Source organism: Sceloporus undulatus, chromosome 2 (assembly GCF_019175285.1).
Source record: "Sceloporus undulatus isolate JIND9_A2432 ecotype Alabama chromosome 2, SceUnd_v1.1, whole genome shotgun sequence".
NCBI lineage: Eukaryota > Metazoa > Chordata > Lepidosauria > Squamata > Phrynosomatidae > Sceloporus > Sceloporus undulatus.
Window position 1 is genome coordinate 9383946 of NC_056523.1, and position 15311 is coordinate 9399256.

Consider the following 15311-nt stretch of genomic DNA (forward strand, 5'->3'; position numbering starts at 1 on the left):
CACTCCCTCGGAAAGTGGTGGAATCTCCTTCTTTGGAGGTCTTTAAACAGTCTGGATATGCTTTGATTGAGAGTTCCTGCATGGCAGGAGGTTGGACTGGATGGCCCTTGTGGTCTCTTCCAACTTTATGATTCTATGAGGGCCAAAGTCAATTTCAGAGAAGTTAGAGTGCAGAGGTTGGCACATTCCATCAGTAGGCAGAGACCAAAAATGTGGGATCAAAAAGATGAACATATTTTAGGAGATCAACTTTTCAGAATTAAAAACAAACAAACACTCATACAAAAGTTGGGGAGAGAATCAAATGATGGTGATCATAGTAAAGGGGCTGTGACATGTAAGCAAGTCCAGTGGGCCAGTTTAATCCCAGGACCCACAATTCCTGACCTTAGATTGCCTTCTGCATCTCTTCTCTTATTAGCAATGTTTATTGTTGTTAGATGCCTTCAACTCTACCTCGACTCATGTGGATAAGACATCTCCAAGCTCCTCTGTCCTCAACTGCTCTGCTTAGGTCTTGTAGAGTCAGGCCTGTGGCCTCCCTGACTGAGTCTATCCATTTGGCATGCAGTCTTTCTCTCTTTCTACTGCGTTCTACCTTTTCTAGCATTATTGTCTTTTCTAATGTGTCATGCCTTCTCAATGTAACCATGGCTTCCAGGGAGAGTTCATGCATGATCTGTTGAAGGACCCATTTGTTTTTCTTTTTAGCTGTCCACAGTATCCTCAACACACGACCGCAGGCCAAAATTTAAACACCAAAGTTTCACCTTTTGATCCCACCATCTTCTCACCAGTGTTCTTCTTCACTTCATGGTTCTTCAGAAACCAAGCAACCTCTCTGTGTATACACACAACCTTCTACCCTAAATATTCAGAACTTGTCAATCATACTAGAAGTCAGAAAATCACTACTGGGATATTACTTTTGCCACGGTTCTTAAAGCAAAAGCCTCTCCAACAGTTATACATTAGTAAATTACCTCGCAGAGTCATTTTTAAGAAATACAAGATATCATATAGAAAATGTATTCAGCATTTCAAAGTAATATATGAATGCTGGTTTTTAAAAATTGTTGTTGTGTGCCTTCAAGTTGTTTTCTACTTATGGGGACCCTAGGGTAACCCTATCATAGGGTATTCTTGGTAAATTCTTCAAGAAGGGGTTTGCCCATGCCATCTTCTGAGGTTAAGAGAGTGTGACTTGCCCAAGGTCAACCATGGATTTATATAGCCAAGCCAGGATTCAAACCTTGGTCTCCAGAGTCATACTCCAATGCTCAAATCACTACACCACGTTGGCTCTTAAAAAAAAAAATTAGTCTGGTATTATCTACCAATTCTTTTGGTGTGACTTTCATTACAGTTCTATTACAAGTGAGCTGTCCTCACCCAACTACACCCAGTACCCACCCCTCTAGCTTTCTCTGGAGTCCAGTCATTTCTCTACTTTTCCCTCCATGTGGATTTTCAGATGTGTAATAAGCGTGGAGCGCAGCCGGAAGGACTTCCCACACTTTGAGCACTGATACGGCTTCTCCCCTGTGTGGATTCTCAAATGTCCAGCAAGGAGGGTGCTCCCGCTAAATGTTTTCCCACATTCTAGGCACTGGAAAGGTTTGTCTCCCGTGTGAACAGACTGATGTCTGATGAGCTGTTGACTCACAGTGAACCCTTTTCCACATTCCATGCACTTGTAAGGTTTCTCTCCTGTGTGGACTCTCCGGTGCGTAATCACTTGCGAACTGTTACAGAACCGTTTGCCGCACTCTGGACACTGAAAGGGCTTTTCCCCCGTGTGGGCCCTCTCATGCCTTATGAGATCTGAGCTAATGCTGAAACTCTTCCCGCAGTATGAACACTTGAATGGCTTGACACCTGTGTGGATCTTCTGGTGGTTCTTGAGGTGCGACCTCTGGCGAAAAGTCTGCCCACATTCTCCACACTTGTAGGGCTTCTCTCCAGAGTGGGTTCGTTCATGCTCAATGAGCTGCGTGGTCACCGGAAAGCCTTTCCCACATTCCTGGCACTGGTAGGGTTTCTCCCCCGTGTGGGTTCTCTGATGGACGACCAGTGTTGACTTTGACCGGAAGCTTCTCCCACAGTGAGAGCACTTATAGGGCTTCTCTCCTGTGTGGACTCTCTCATGGGCCAGCAATCCAGCCCTCCGGCTGAAACTTTTCCCACACATAGTACATGTTGCCTCTTGCTTGCCCCTGGAAGCTTTCTGTGGCTTTGTGGATTCAGTGAAGTAGTTTGAGGCTTCACTGGTCTCTTCTATATCTTTTCCTGGTCTCTCCTCTGATTCAGCCTCATTAAAAGTCACATCTTCCTCGCCTTCTGACAGAGTAGGTGTTCCTTCTCCCTTCCCACCCACTTCCACAGGCTCCAGACATGTTACTTCTGACTCCTCAGTCTCACTTGACTGCCCATCACCTGAGAGAAACAAACCAAGATATTCCATTACAAAGTGAGAAGGTTCCAGGGCTCACCACTGTATGACGCCTGCTATGGGGGACCCTCTCATTCCTCCTCACACATAAAGACAACACACTGATGTTCTGAATAGCTTTAGAAGACTGAACCTAGCCACCAATTTAATTTTCCACATTGCATTGAGTAGGAGGGTTCTAAGTCAGAGGTGGGAACTTATGGCTTATGGGCTGTGTGGATCCTTCCAAGCCCACCCTCCCAGGCTGTTCATAACCATATGAATAAGTGTTGGTATGTAGTGTGGGAAACAGAGAGGGATGTGATGAATGAGTAAGGGCTGTAAGTCTGTAAATCTGAAAAGGTTGAAAAGGCTAGGATGCTTATCTCTATAAGCTGCTCAGGGATGAACTTTTTTTTTAAAATAAATAAATATTATTGCTTTTTTAAAGTAAAGGATATATGTAAATCCTAGTAGAATTTCAAATCATCTAACTCTGAGACAGAAGAAATACTTACCAATATAATTGGCATCCCCCTTGCCCTCCTCATTGACCTCCATATCAGCATTCTTCTCCCCAATCTCTGAGGGAGGTTCTTCAGCTTTACAGGAATTTACTGGCATTTCTGAGTAAACCACCTGAAAAATAGAAACACAGATTCAAAAATTTTGCAAGATCTGTTTGTATTGTGTGACCCAGATTTATTTCCACATGGCGTAACAAATTCCTTTGTGAGAAAATTCCTCATTTACGTTGGTCCTCCCTTTTTGTAAAATGGACATAGCTGTGATCTACCTTATCGGGTTGTTGAGAGAAGATACCTTTATTTTTCCAAGTTATTCATTTCTGTTAAGAGTGTTCTATTCTTCTTTTATAGATCTGACCTCAAAAGCAAATCTCTCTCTCTCCCTCATTCACTAAGAGCAATTAGGCAAGTGTCAAAAAGAATGGATGCAAAATCAGGACACTGATAAAGAAAATGTGAGTGTCAATATTTATTCATTCACTAAAATATTGTACCACACTTTTTTTGACAAAGCAGGGGCCCCAAGCCAATGGAAAAACCAAAACATTAAATGAAAATTCAGACAACAACCCAGATTAAAACAAAAAGTTAGAAGTTAGAGACCAGGGTTTGAATCCTAGCTTGGCTGTGGAAATCCACTGGGTGACACTGGACAATTCCCATTCTCTCAGCCTCAGAGGGTGGCAATGGCAAACCTCCTCTGAACAAATCTTGCCAAAGAAAACTCTATGATAGGTTCACTTTAGGGTTGCCATAAGTCAGAAATAACTTGAAGGCACACAACAACAAAGTGGCCAAAAAGCCAATGTGGTTCAGTGGTTGAAGTGTTGGAATGGAATGGGGGAGAGTGATGTTGTCACTGAGCCATCACACTCATTGGGTTGACTCTGGACTCATCCCCTCTCAGTCTTACTTACCTGACAGGGCGGTTGTTGTTGCTGTGTACCATCAAGTCATTTCCAACTTACAGCAACCTTAAAGTGAACCTATCATGGTTTTTTTTCCAGCCAGATTTGTTGTATTCATTCTCGTGCATATGTGAATAAACACAGGTGCATATGTGACTATGTAAAAAAGAGATGAATAGTGTGTGTGTGTGTGTGTGTATGAGTGAGAGAGAGAGAGAGAGAGAGAATTTTTGTATGAATGAACTTATCTGAGGGAGAGAATAATCAAAAGAGCATTTCTGATGTGAGAGAAAGTTAGGGGAAGGAAGGACCAGGGCTTCCATATCTGGCACTCCCCTTGAGCAACACTTCCACCTCCCTGGGGTCCCACCACACATTTTGAGAACCACTGCACTACAAGCAATGGAGGACAGAAACTCGCCTCACCTGTTTGTCCCATTGCTCAGCTTCCTGTTCCCTCCGCAGGAAGTCCTCAGCCAAGGCCACGGCCTCAGCGCAGCTCTCTGGATCATTTTCCTTGACCCATCTGAGCATCTCTGGAGGCAAGATGGCCAGGAACTGCTCCAGAATCAGCAGCTCCAGGATCTCTTCCTTGGTGTGCCTCTCGGGCTTCAGCCACCGGTGGCAAAGGTACCAGAGCTGGCTGCAAACCTCCCGGGGACCCTCCGCCTCCCGGTAGCGGAACTGTCGGAAGTTCAGCCGCTGCTTTTCCATGGTGGTAGCATCCGTACATGAAGTCTCCTCCTTCACGTCTGTGTAGCCTCCTTGGAGGTCCAGGCAGGTGTAGTCAGGTTTGGAATCCCCGCTGGGGCCTTGCGCAAGCTGACTGGGATATGCCAGTCCCTCTGAGGAAGGCAGGGAAGCCTTGACGTCATGCCATGGAGACAGCGTCACTAACTGTGGGTTGCTCCATCCAGAATTTAGCATCAGCAACTTCACAGGGAAATCCCCTTCGCAACTGGGTCGATCCTCATTTTTCCTCCAATTGTTGCCACAGTGAGGTTTATGTGACCCTTCCACTCTCTCCACAGGGTTGGTATCTGTCAAATCTGATGCGATTCTTTCCATTTCAGCCGGAACTCCATCCTCCACCACTGACTGGAACTGATGGTCTTCGGCTGCCAATACTTCTTCTTGCCTGGCGGTCATGGTGTTTTTTTAATGTTGTAAGCCACCCTGAGTCCCAGCCTTGGGAGAAGGATGGGATATAAAAATAAATAAATAAATAAATAAATAAATAAATAAATAAATAAATAATGCAGGTTTAGCCCAGGCCTACTCCAAACCAAGCCCAACTTGGATGACGCCGCCCGCCCACCCGCTTCCATCTACGCTGCGGCCCAAGGGACTCCCTGCTGCCCCGGAGGACGCCGCTGCCTTTTCCACCTGGCAGGGGCCCGATGAGGACTCTTTGTTGCCTCCGTGGCGGCGTTTTTGAAAGGGGAGGGGCCAGGTGAGAGCGGCCCCTCATAAGCCGGCTCGCCGGCCTCCCCGGAGATGACGCCGCCCGCCCACCCGCTTCCATCTGGGCTGCGGCCCAAGGGACTCTCCTTTACCCCTATACCATCGGGGAGGAGCGCCAAGGACAATTGCCTGGCTCCGCCGTTGCGGCCTTTTTGGAGGGAGGGAATTTGAGGGGGGGTGCAGGTTTTATTGTCAGGGAATTGTTTTTCTGCATTGTATTATATTTTTTTCTGCATTGTATTATGTACTGTAATTTTACATTGTTGGCATTGTATGGTATTGTGTATTGTTTTTCCCTGTGCATTGTTTGCTTTGTATTTTGAGATCCTGTTGTAAGCTGCTTTGTATTTTGAGATTCCATTGTTTTTCTGCATTGTATTATATTGTTTTTTTTGCATTGTATTATGTACTGTAATCTTATATTGTTGGCATTGTATGATACTGTATACTGTTTTTCCCTGTGCATTGTTTGCTTTGTATTTTGAGATTCTGTTGTAAGCCGCCTTGATCACATCCTGTGGAAAGGCGGGGTATAAATAAAACTAATAATAATAATAATAATAACTTTAGCCCACTCCAAAGTATGCTTAGCCCAGACCTGCTCTAAAGCAGCTTGAGCCAACATTAATCTACTCCAATGCAGGTTTACCCTAGGCATACTCCAAAGCAAACTTATCATTTTATTGTTTTTCCTTCTGTTTGTTTTAAATGGTTAATTTAAGCATGTATAATTATTATATGTGAGTTGTTATTTTAGTGTAAAATGTTTATGTTTTAAGTTATAATATTTATTAAGAAGACGACCAGAGTAAATGTAAGAGTAATTTGAACAAATGTATTAAGAGTTAAGGTAGTTAGGAATTCTTTTGTACTAAAAAAATAAACAGATGTTGATAATTTTAGCTAATTTTGTTACAGCTTTTTGCAGTTGGGTGTATTTTTTTGTAGAATGGTTTCTATTCAAATTAAAACATTCTGTAAAAATTTCCAAAACAAACTTAGTTTGGGCTCACTCCAAAGCAGGCTTAGACCAAGCACACTCCAAAGCAGGATTAGTCCAGTCCTACGCCAAACCTACTCTGATGCGGGCCTTTCCAAGCCCTGTAACTTGCTGCAAGTAAATTGTTTCACCTCAGGGCAATGACATTTTATTGTCCCAATGGGATACGAACAAGGAGGGCTTTCACAGTATGTACCTCATGGAGCCTACAGGTCCCAAATCGCACAGAAGCAAGGGCTGCCTTGAGACTCTGTGGCTTTAGAAAGGTTCTTCTTTAAGAGGAGGAAGGCTGAAAGGAAATATATGTGAGAATTAAAAACCCAGCAAGAAATCCTACCCGCATCCAAACCCCGGTACAAAGTGAACCTGAAATTTCAAAAATTATTCACAGAATCACTGATTGAGAGGATCCCTAAGAGTCAAAGGCCATCTAGTCCACTCCTACCAATGCAGGAAATGGGCCATTCAATCTCATTTTAAAATTCTGTAATGTTTTTGTATCAACCAGTCTTTATTTATAGTCAACAGACCCGTCAAGGCATACAATAACTTAGGTTACGTAAATGGAAAGGTTGCATAACATATAAACCAATATAAAATTAGAGATTACATTACAAATACATTAAAATACAAAAAGTTAAGAATAAAATTAAGTGGTCAGATTAAATTAGAACACTGGAGGTTTGTTTTGATTATGAAATTATAGGTCTAGGATATAGATCAGTTAATCAGACCCCTTTTTAATAATTCAATCTCTCTAATTTTAACAGCCAGTGATGAACATTTTGCAACCGACAGGGTAATACTCATGCATTTGTCTTGCAACAACAATTTAATATAAAATTGTTAAATAAAAGATGCCAGGCACAGATGCTGGTGGGAGAAGAGCAGGATATAAACTCAGGGTGGCTTACAACATTAAAAAACACCATACAGTTAAAAACATGCAAAAATAGTATATTAAAATAGAATCTAATTACTAGAATAATTAAAACAAATTCAACGCTAAAATCAAGCTTAAAAAGATTAAAATACTTAAAATACATTAAAACAGTTTACTTTTTGCTCTCTCTGTATATACTTTAAAAAAAAACCTTTAAATTTGGGAGTATTTGGAGGCAAAATAATTTTCTTGCTTTACTAATAATTATAGTTTTTCCTTCTGTGTTTTTTGTGTGTACTTGTTCCTCATAAAGTGGCAAAACCAGAGGACCCTTACGGCTCAAGTGTTCATCATAGTTGAACTTCATTTTCACAAAAATGTATTTAAAAATAAAATAAAAAAAACAATTGGTAATTATTTTCTGATAAAACTGGACTTTTTATTATGGCAGATATGACAACGTTATGCTAAACCGTGTTATACATAAAGTATTTTATGTTCCTAGCATAACAATGTGACTTTCAGTTTGTAAAAGGTGCTAATAGTGCAGTGGCTTTTTATTTATTTATGAGTGACAACATTTCTAACCCACCCCTTGTTCCTAGGACACCATAACATTAAAACAACATGGAGAATTTGAAACAATTCCAGATAAAAACAGTGAATTGATTTAAATAAGATTGACATTTGGGCTGCAGCCACACTGCAGGAATAATCCAGTTTGAGACCACTTTAATTGCTCTGGATCACTGCAAGGGAATTCTGGGAACTGTAGTTTTGTGAGATATGTTTTGGACTTCAGCTCCCAGAATTCTTGAACACTGGCTGGGGCTTCTGGGTATTGCAGTCCAAAACATTTGGAGGTCCAAAGACTGGGAACCATTGCCTTAGCTCCTTGCACTAGGTGCAAAGTGGCTTGATCCCTGCCTCAGATCTTGGGGAGAGGCAGGTAGGAAACAGTAATAGTAATAATATCATTAAAAAATAATATGTTGAAACTTCTTTTGCACAATTAGTCTCAAGGGTGCTGCAAGATCCCCTTGCATACCAATTAAAACAACAACAACAACAACAATAAGAATATAATGTTGCTACTTTTGCACAATTAGTCTCAAAGGTACTACAAGATCCCCTTGCATACCAATACAAATAATAATAATAATAATAATAATAATAATAATAATGTTACCACTTTTTTCGCAGAATTAGGAAAAAGAAGAAAGAAGAGTCAATGCAAGAGCCTCTGGTGGACTCCACTTCTGCCTGGACAGGTTTGGAAATTGGGATCCATGTTGCAAGCTTTGGAAGCTCCACTGGCTTCTTCATCAGGTAGAAGGGGTTCAAAGGAACAAAATCACACACACCTTTTTAAATCACCTTTTGCCTGATGGAGAAGCCACTGGAGCTTGGGATGCAAAATGTAGCATGCATTTTGGTGCATTCTGGTGTATTTTGGCTAGACAGGGCTGTTCTGTGGATTCTGGAGGCTGCTGTACTTGGATTTGTCCTCCTTGTGTTTCTCTTTTTCCCCTCTGCCTGATATTTTTCCCACTTCACTCCAGGAACTCACCTCTGCAATGCCTCCATGCCGCCAAACCAAGAAAGACCATTTGCTCCAGCAGCAGCCAGGAAGGAGCCTCTGTGCTGCTTTTCCCCACCTCCACTGCCACCAAAAGAAGAAAATGTGGCTCCTTTCTGGCCCTCCAGACTCTATGAGCTTAACTCCTTGTGTACCACAGTTCCCCCCCCCCCCATTTAAATCCCCAATTGTTAGGCTAGGGTTTAAGCAATGTTGATCAATGGAAACAAAGCACAAACACAAATGCAAAAAGTAGCAGTGCTGAGAAATGTAATATACTGAGTGTAAAAATATGCTTAGGTTTGGGAACTAGGAAATCAATCATAGTTTGGATTCATTGGTATGCAAAGGGAGTTTGTAGCACCTTTCAGATTAATTATGCAAATGAAATTGTAGCATATTATTATTAATATTATTATTATTTGTGTTAATTGGTATGTAAGGGGATCTTGTAGCACCTTTGAGTGTACAAATGAAGTTGTAGAATTTTATTCTTCTTATTATTATAATTTGTGTTAAATTTTATGCAAGGAGATCTTGTAGAACCTTTGAGACTAACTGTGCAAAAGAGGTTGTAGCATATTATTATTATTATTATTATTATTATTATTATTATTATTATTATTGTGTTAATTGGTATGCAAGGGAATCTTGTAGCAACTTTGAGATTGTGCAAAAGAAGTTGTAGCATACTATTATTAATAATATTATAGTTTGTGTTAATTAATATGCAAGGGGATCTTGTAGCACTTTTGAGACTAATTGGGCAAAAGAAGTTTCAACATATTATTTATTTATTTATTTATTTATTTCTATTACCTTCTTACCTGCCTCTCCCCAAGATCTGAGGCAGGGATCAAGTCACCTTGAATCCCATTTTGGGAGGAAGGCAGGATATAAATATTATAAATAAAATAAATAAAATTATTATTACGTGCCTTCAAATGATTTCTGACTTATGGCAACCCCAAGGTGAACTTGTAATGTTTTTTGGGGGGAGGTTTCTTGCCAAGAGGGGTTGCCACTGCCATTCTATGAAGCTGAGAGAGTGTGACTTGCCCAAGATCACTCACTGAATTTCCATGGCTGAACCAGGATTTGAATTCTGGTCCTCAGAATCGTACAGTAACACTCAAACTACTATGCCTGGCTAGCAAGGCAGGGTTCAACACAGTTTAAAAGCCCTAAATTAAATCACACTGGAACATCAGCATCCACACTTAAAGCTGCATAACAACTGGAGCCAGTGTGGCATTGTGGTTTCAGTTCTGGGCTACGATTCTGGAGATCAAGGTTCGATTCCCGCTTGATTGTGAAGCCCACTGGACAACCTTGGGCAAGTCACACTCTCTCAACCTCAGGCGAAGGCAATGGCAAAGCCCCTCTGAACAAATCTTGCCAAGAAAATAATAGATTTGCTTCAGGATCACCATAGGTCGGAAATGTCTTGAAGGCACGCAACCGCCAACCCCATCAAAAACAACTGAATTGATTAAAAATAAATTTGAATTTGTGAAAGAACAGCATGTGGTGTGGCATTTTTATTGTGCTTTTCAAATTCAACATCCCAAAAATAAAAGCAGCTGTAATATTTTAAAATACATATTTTTCATGACAGGTCTGTGAACCGTAGTTACTAGGGATTCCCTCCTCCCATAATATTTTGTATTAAGTTTTAAAACATATATAGCAAAATCACAAAATTACACACATAACACAAAAGTCATTGCCCTACAAAACCTAACCTTAAACTAAACTAAATTACCCCAAACTCCCTTGTCCCTCCTACCCAAAAATATAACAATTAACACAATAAAAGTTCTGGGAGGGAGAGATCAAATTAGATGAATGACATTTGATAAGACTATAGTCTCAACATCAGCAAAAGAAAGTGAATTCTAGCATTGCACATAACTGGAAAAACTTTGAACAAAGTATAAGTAAAATTGCTCTGCTTAGAGAGATCAGCATATTTTAGGAGTATAATTTATTGTCATATGTGTTCATTTGGAGGATACTTATTGCAAAGTGTTACATCTGTAATGGAAAATACACCAAACCTGGTTTTGTTTTTTATTATTATGTTAGGCACACTGCAAGACTCAGCTATGGAATTCTCTGCATGATTCCATTATAAGGAAATACAGGAAAAAGACAAAAGAACCAAGGAAATACTATTTGGAAAAGAAGTATTTTCTGTTGTTGATCTGCTAGCTCCTGAGATCAGGTAACCCTATACTAGAATTATACCAATATGTGTGCCAATAAGACTGCTGAGGGGAGGTTTATCCATAACTGGTGTATCATAGAAATTAATAGACTAATGGGGTCATCCAGTCCAACCTCCTGCTATGCAGGAACTCACCATCAAAGCACCCCTCACAGATGGCCATCCAGCCTCTCTTTCAAAACCCCCAAAGAAAGAGACTCCACTCGCCAAGAGTTGTCAAACAGCTCTTACTGTCAGAAGGTCCTCCTAATGTTTAGGTGGACTTTCTATTCCTTTAGTTTGAATCCATTGCTCTGGGTCCTGTTCTCTGGAGCATCAGAAAACAAAGCTTGCTCCCTCCTCAATATGGCACCCCTTTAAGTATTTAAAGAGGGCTATCATATCACCTCTTAACTGTCTCTTCTCCAGGCTAAACATCCCCCAGCTCCCTAAGTCTCTCCTCATAAGGCATGGTTTCCAAACTCTTCATCATTTTACTCGCCCTCCTCTGGACACGCTCCAGCTTCTCAACATCCTTCTTAAATTGTGGTGCCCAGAACTGGACACAGTATTCCAGCTGAGGCCTAACCAAAGTAAAGTGGTACTATTCCTTCCTTTAATAGACACTATGCTCCTATTGATGCAGCCTAGAATTGCATTGGCCTTTTTAGCTGCTGCATCACACTGTTGACTCATGTTCTTGGTAGACTTGTGGACTATCAGGATTGTTAGATCCCTTTCACATGTACTTGTGCTAAGCCAGGTGTTCCCCTATCCTATATCTATGCACTTAAATTTTTCTGCCTAATTCAAACAACTGGAATTAGTTTATGTGTATTTCTGCAGCAAAAGAGAGGCAACCAGAAGAAACCATGGGAGATCACTGCCTTCGGAAGGCAGGTAAGCAATAATATATACATTGGGCCTTTGGTATCTGCTGGGGTTCGGTCCCAGGACTCCCTGTGGATGCTTAAATCCCATTTAATACAGTGGTGTAGCCCTTATATAACATAGCAATATCAAGTTGTTGTTTTGTGTATATCCTTCTGGAATATTTTCAGGCCATGGATGGTTGAATCTGTGGCTAAATAATCCATAGATATGGAGAGACAACTGTATACCCAGGTCCAAAACACACTGCAGACATAATCCAGTTTGAGGCCACTTTAACAACCCTGGGGGATTCTGGGAACTGTAGTTTTGTGAAACATTTACCCTTCTCTGTCCCAGAGCTCTGGTGTCACAATAAGCTACAATTCCCAGGATTCCCTAACAATGACCCAGGGCAGTTATAGTGGTCCCCAACTGGATTATTCCTGCAGTGTGTTTTGGACCTCAGTTACTAGCAACCACACCTCAGAACTAAAATGTTGCAAGACCATAAAAGGAAACAGAAGCATTACCTGTGATATCCTTCCCTATTTTCTGTAAGCTTAACATATAAAAAAGACAATTAGATTGGCATAACACGCACACGTTACTTGTCTATCACCCAGCCAAGACTGTCCTAAGAAATGGCCTTACCACAATGGCCACATCCTGTGCCTCTAAGAATTTATTTTCTACTGGCAGAAGCCAGGGGCTTTAATAAAGGGGTTCAGGGACTACAATCCGCACCAAGTGACACACCAGGTGACACACTGCTACTCAAACATTTGTCTTTTGACAGAAACAAGATGTGTTCACCAGCTTCCATTTAAAATGTTAAAGAGATGGTGTGAGTCGAGCAAAGCTTAGGGGTTGTGCAGACCGGCATCTTTGGCATCTAGATGACGGAGCACCGAAGGAGCACCGTGGTTACAGTGCCCTTTCCAGGGTGCAAAAAGGAGCCACTTTTTGCGGCATCTTTGTGCGCTGTGGAAAGGCCTTATTGCGGCTGTGGCGTGCAGTTGCTGCAGCCACAATCTGGTGAAGACAGAGGCAGCTGCAGGCTGCCTCTTCAGGGACAGTCTGCACAGCCTCTTAATGGGAGGAGAAAGGAGAAGACCCAGGTTAAACAAAAACACAATAATATGTAAAGATTTTAATTTTAAAAAAAGATTTAAATTTTTAATATTATTTTAAAATATTATTTTAAAACATGACATCTTACCAAAGGTTCACTTTAAGCACATGAAACTATTAGCATGTCATGGAATTATAGAGTTGGAAGAGACAACAAGGACCATCCAGTCCAACCCCATCTGCCATGCAGGAAATCACAATCAAATCATCCCCGACAGATGGCCATCCAGCCTCTGTTTAAAGACCTCCAAAGAAGGAGACTACGCCACACTCCGAGGAAGAGTGTTCTACTGTCAAATAGCCCTTACTGTCAGGAAGTTCCTCCTAATGTTGAGGTGGAATCTCTTTTCCTATAGTGTGCATCCATTGTTCCTTGTCCTGTTCTCTGGAGCAACAGAAAACAAGCTTGCTCCCTCCTCAATATGACATCCCTTCAAGTATTTAAACAGGGCTATCATATCACCCCTTAACCTTCTCTTCTCCAGGGTAAACATCCCCAGCTCCCTAAGTCATTCCTTTTAGGGCATAGCTTCCAGACCCGTCACCATTTTAGTCACCCTCCTTTGGACACGCTCCAGTTTCTCAACATCCTTTTTATATTGTGGTGGCCAGAACTGGACATAATATTCCAGGTGGGGCCTGACCAAGGCAGAATAGAGTGGAACTATTACCTCCCTTGATCTTTAGACACTATATTTCTATTGATGCAGCCTAGAATCGCATTGGCCTTTTCAGCTGCCACATCGCACTGTTGACTCATGTCCAACTTGTGGTCTACTAAGACTCCTACATCCTTTTCACACATATTCTCGTTCAGCCAGGTGTCCCACATCATGTATCTATGCACTTAATTTCTCCGCCCTCAATACTTTAAATTTTTCCATGTTGAAATTCATTTTGTTATCTTTGACCCAGCTTTCTAATCTATTAAGGTCATTTTCAATATTGATCCTGCCTTCTGGGATATTAGCTATTCTTCCCAATTTGATGTTATCTGCAGATTTGATAAGAGTATGATAAATGTGTGTATGATATTGATATTGTATTGCTCTGAGTTGGTAGACTATGATGGGCACATGTAGAGGATTCGACTCAGTGTCTGGGGATGGAGTGGGGGAGACGGAACTGATGTGTAAAATACCTACCAGTTATCATTATCTTAACCAACAACACCTAGGATTTGTGATGATAACCTGATTGACACATGCATACCCTGAAATGGCCCCAGTTTGGCATGGTCAGTCCTCTGGATTTATTCCTCTGAATTTATTCCTCTGTACAGTAGTTCTACATTTTCAGCTGCTTTTAAAATGACGCACACTACATCTGCACTGCAGATATAATCCAGTTCAACACCACTTTAACTGCCATGGCTCAATGCTATGAGATTCTGGGAATAATAATCATAATATTTATTTGTGTATTCTCGTTTCCGAATCTGGGACTCAAAGCGGCTTACAATATTAAAACACAGTACAGTTAAAAACCTACAAAAGTGATACGTTAAAGGAGACTTAAATTATTAAAGTATTAATAATAATAATAATAATATGTTTTATTTATAGACCGCTATTCCGCTTTGATCATAGCGGTGTACAAGTAAAAAATTGCAATGACTAATTAAAACTAATTGCGTGTTAAAAGAATTAAATACAGTTTTTAAAAAATATAAAACTGTTTAAAACACTTTAAAACAGTACAACACCCCAGCCTGTTTTTTAAAAACCTGATCCATAGGTTTGTGAGATATTTAGCTTTCTCTGTCAGAGAGCTCTGGTGCCACAACAAACTACAAATCCCAGAATTCTATAGCATTGAGCCATGGCAGTTAAAGTGGTGTCAAACTGGATTATTTCTGCAGTGTGAAAGGGGGGCAGTTTCTCTCTCTTCCTTCCACTTTCCCCTTTTATCTTTTGCTTACTTCAGTTCCTGAAATTGAGTTCAAACCAGAAAGTAGTTTGCACTTAGTTAAACTCTTCAGAGGGGAGAGGAGAGGACAGGGCTCAGGCAAGAGAAAACCACTGCAGCCATCCCTAGTTTTTTTGCTCTTCATCATTACAGTCAGGTCTCCATCTCCATTTGCATCCACAAATTCATCCATCTATGGCTTTTAAATATTTTTAAAAATACAAAAATAAAACCCTGAGCTTACCATATATAAGGGACACCATTTTACTACCTCATTATACTTAATGCGACTTGAGCACCCAATGATTTTGGTATCCATGGCAGTTCGTGGAACCAAATCCCAGCAAATATCAAGGACCCACTGTACAGCTATCCCTCCATATCCATGGATTATTTAT

The 15311-nt window shown here is 40.9% G+C and overlaps 2 protein-coding genes across 4 annotated transcripts in view; one reads left to right on the plus strand and one right to left on the minus strand.

The window, feature by feature from the left end:
• Positions 1–609: 609 nt before the first annotated feature.
• LOC121921906 (zinc finger protein 660-like) lies at positions 610–8884 on the minus strand. Of its 2 annotated transcripts, XM_042450624.1 has the most exons (5): positions 8784–8884; positions 6527–6619; positions 4293–5054; positions 2950–3070; positions 610–2436 (listed from the first exon to the last, which is right to left on the minus strand). In XM_042450624.1, exons 3-5 carry the CDS (start codon positions 5013–5015, stop codon positions 1439–1441), a joined length of 1842 nt encoding a protein of 613 aa, XP_042306558.1. In that variant the 5' UTR covers positions 5016–5054; positions 6527–6619; positions 8784–8884; the 3' UTR covers positions 610–1438. The 2 variants fall into 2 exon arrangements, with proteins under 2 accessions (XP_042306558.1, XP_042306559.1); XM_042450625.1 differs by lacking the exon at positions 6527–6619 and having other exon boundaries at positions 8784–8878.
• Positions 8885–9068: 184 nt separating this feature from the next.
• Positions 9069–15311, plus strand: part of LOC121921811 (zinc finger protein 665-like) — a 34338-nt gene continuing 28095 nt past the window's right edge. For both annotated transcript variants that reach the window (XM_042450387.1, XM_042450388.1), the window contains exons 1-3: positions 9069–9132; positions 10881–11019; positions 11848–11901. The gene's annotated coding sequence lies outside the window, so the exon portion shown is untranslated. The remainder of the gene's footprint in view (positions 9133–10880; positions 11020–11847; positions 11902–15311) is intronic.